Raw genomic sequence first — 674 nt, forward strand, 5'->3', positions numbered from 1 at the left:
GCAGCTGCGACTGCTGCATGTTCTGCTGGAAGTTGCACTTTTGCTGCTGCGGCTGCAATTGCTGCGCTTTATGTTTTGTTGTGTGCTATAGGCAACGCCCAGCTGATAGACCATTGGTTCCGCTTGCAGTCAGCAGCTGAGCTGCCGGACCAGCTGGAGCGCATTGAGTTGCTGTTGGAGCATCCTGACTTCTCCTATGAGAACCCAAACAGGCTTCGATCCGTCTTCTCGGTGCTGAGGCAGGTCAACTATCTGCACTTCCACCGGGAAGACGGCAAGGGATACAGGCTCGTAGCGGATGCTGTTCTGAAGGTGGGTTTCCCTTCTGGTATATTCTAAACTAACAGAAAGGAACTGAGGAAATTATTTAGTTTCAGTGATAACTCCACTGTACTTTCAGTATACATTCATTCCCTCTGTTCTGTGTCTTAGGTATTCATTTCCGCCGCTGGTGATCTGTATGCTAGGTGTTGTATTTTATTGCAACTTCCGGCGCATCGATAAATGCTGTGCTGCTTCATTGTTGTTGCCTTCCTTTAATTCCGTGCAAATGTCTGTTGACGTTGTTGATTGGGATTGTTTGGCCGGCGTATGTATTATGTGCAGTGCATATATATATATATATATATATATATATATATATATATATATATATATATATATATATATATATA

The 674-nt window shown here is 43.6% G+C and overlaps 1 protein-coding gene across 1 annotated transcript in view; it reads left to right on the forward strand.

Annotated features, from left to right (window-relative positions):
* Positions 1-674, forward strand: part of EMH_0011820 (uncharacterized protein) — a gene marked incomplete at both ends in the record, with an annotated part of 5079 nt that overhangs the window by 4136 nt on the left and 269 nt on the right. The window contains one exon of the mRNA XM_013499380.1: positions 92-312. Coding sequence (XP_013354834.1) covers positions 92-312 — 221 coding nt within the window. The remainder of the gene's footprint in view (positions 1-91; positions 313-674) is intronic.

The sequence above is a fragment of the Eimeria mitis genome, genomic scaffold (genome assembly GCF_000499745.2).
Source record: "Eimeria mitis Houghton genomic scaffold, Emh_scaff426, whole genome shotgun sequence".
NCBI classification, from domain to species: domain Eukaryota; phylum Apicomplexa; class Conoidasida; order Eucoccidiorida; family Eimeriidae; genus Eimeria; species Eimeria mitis.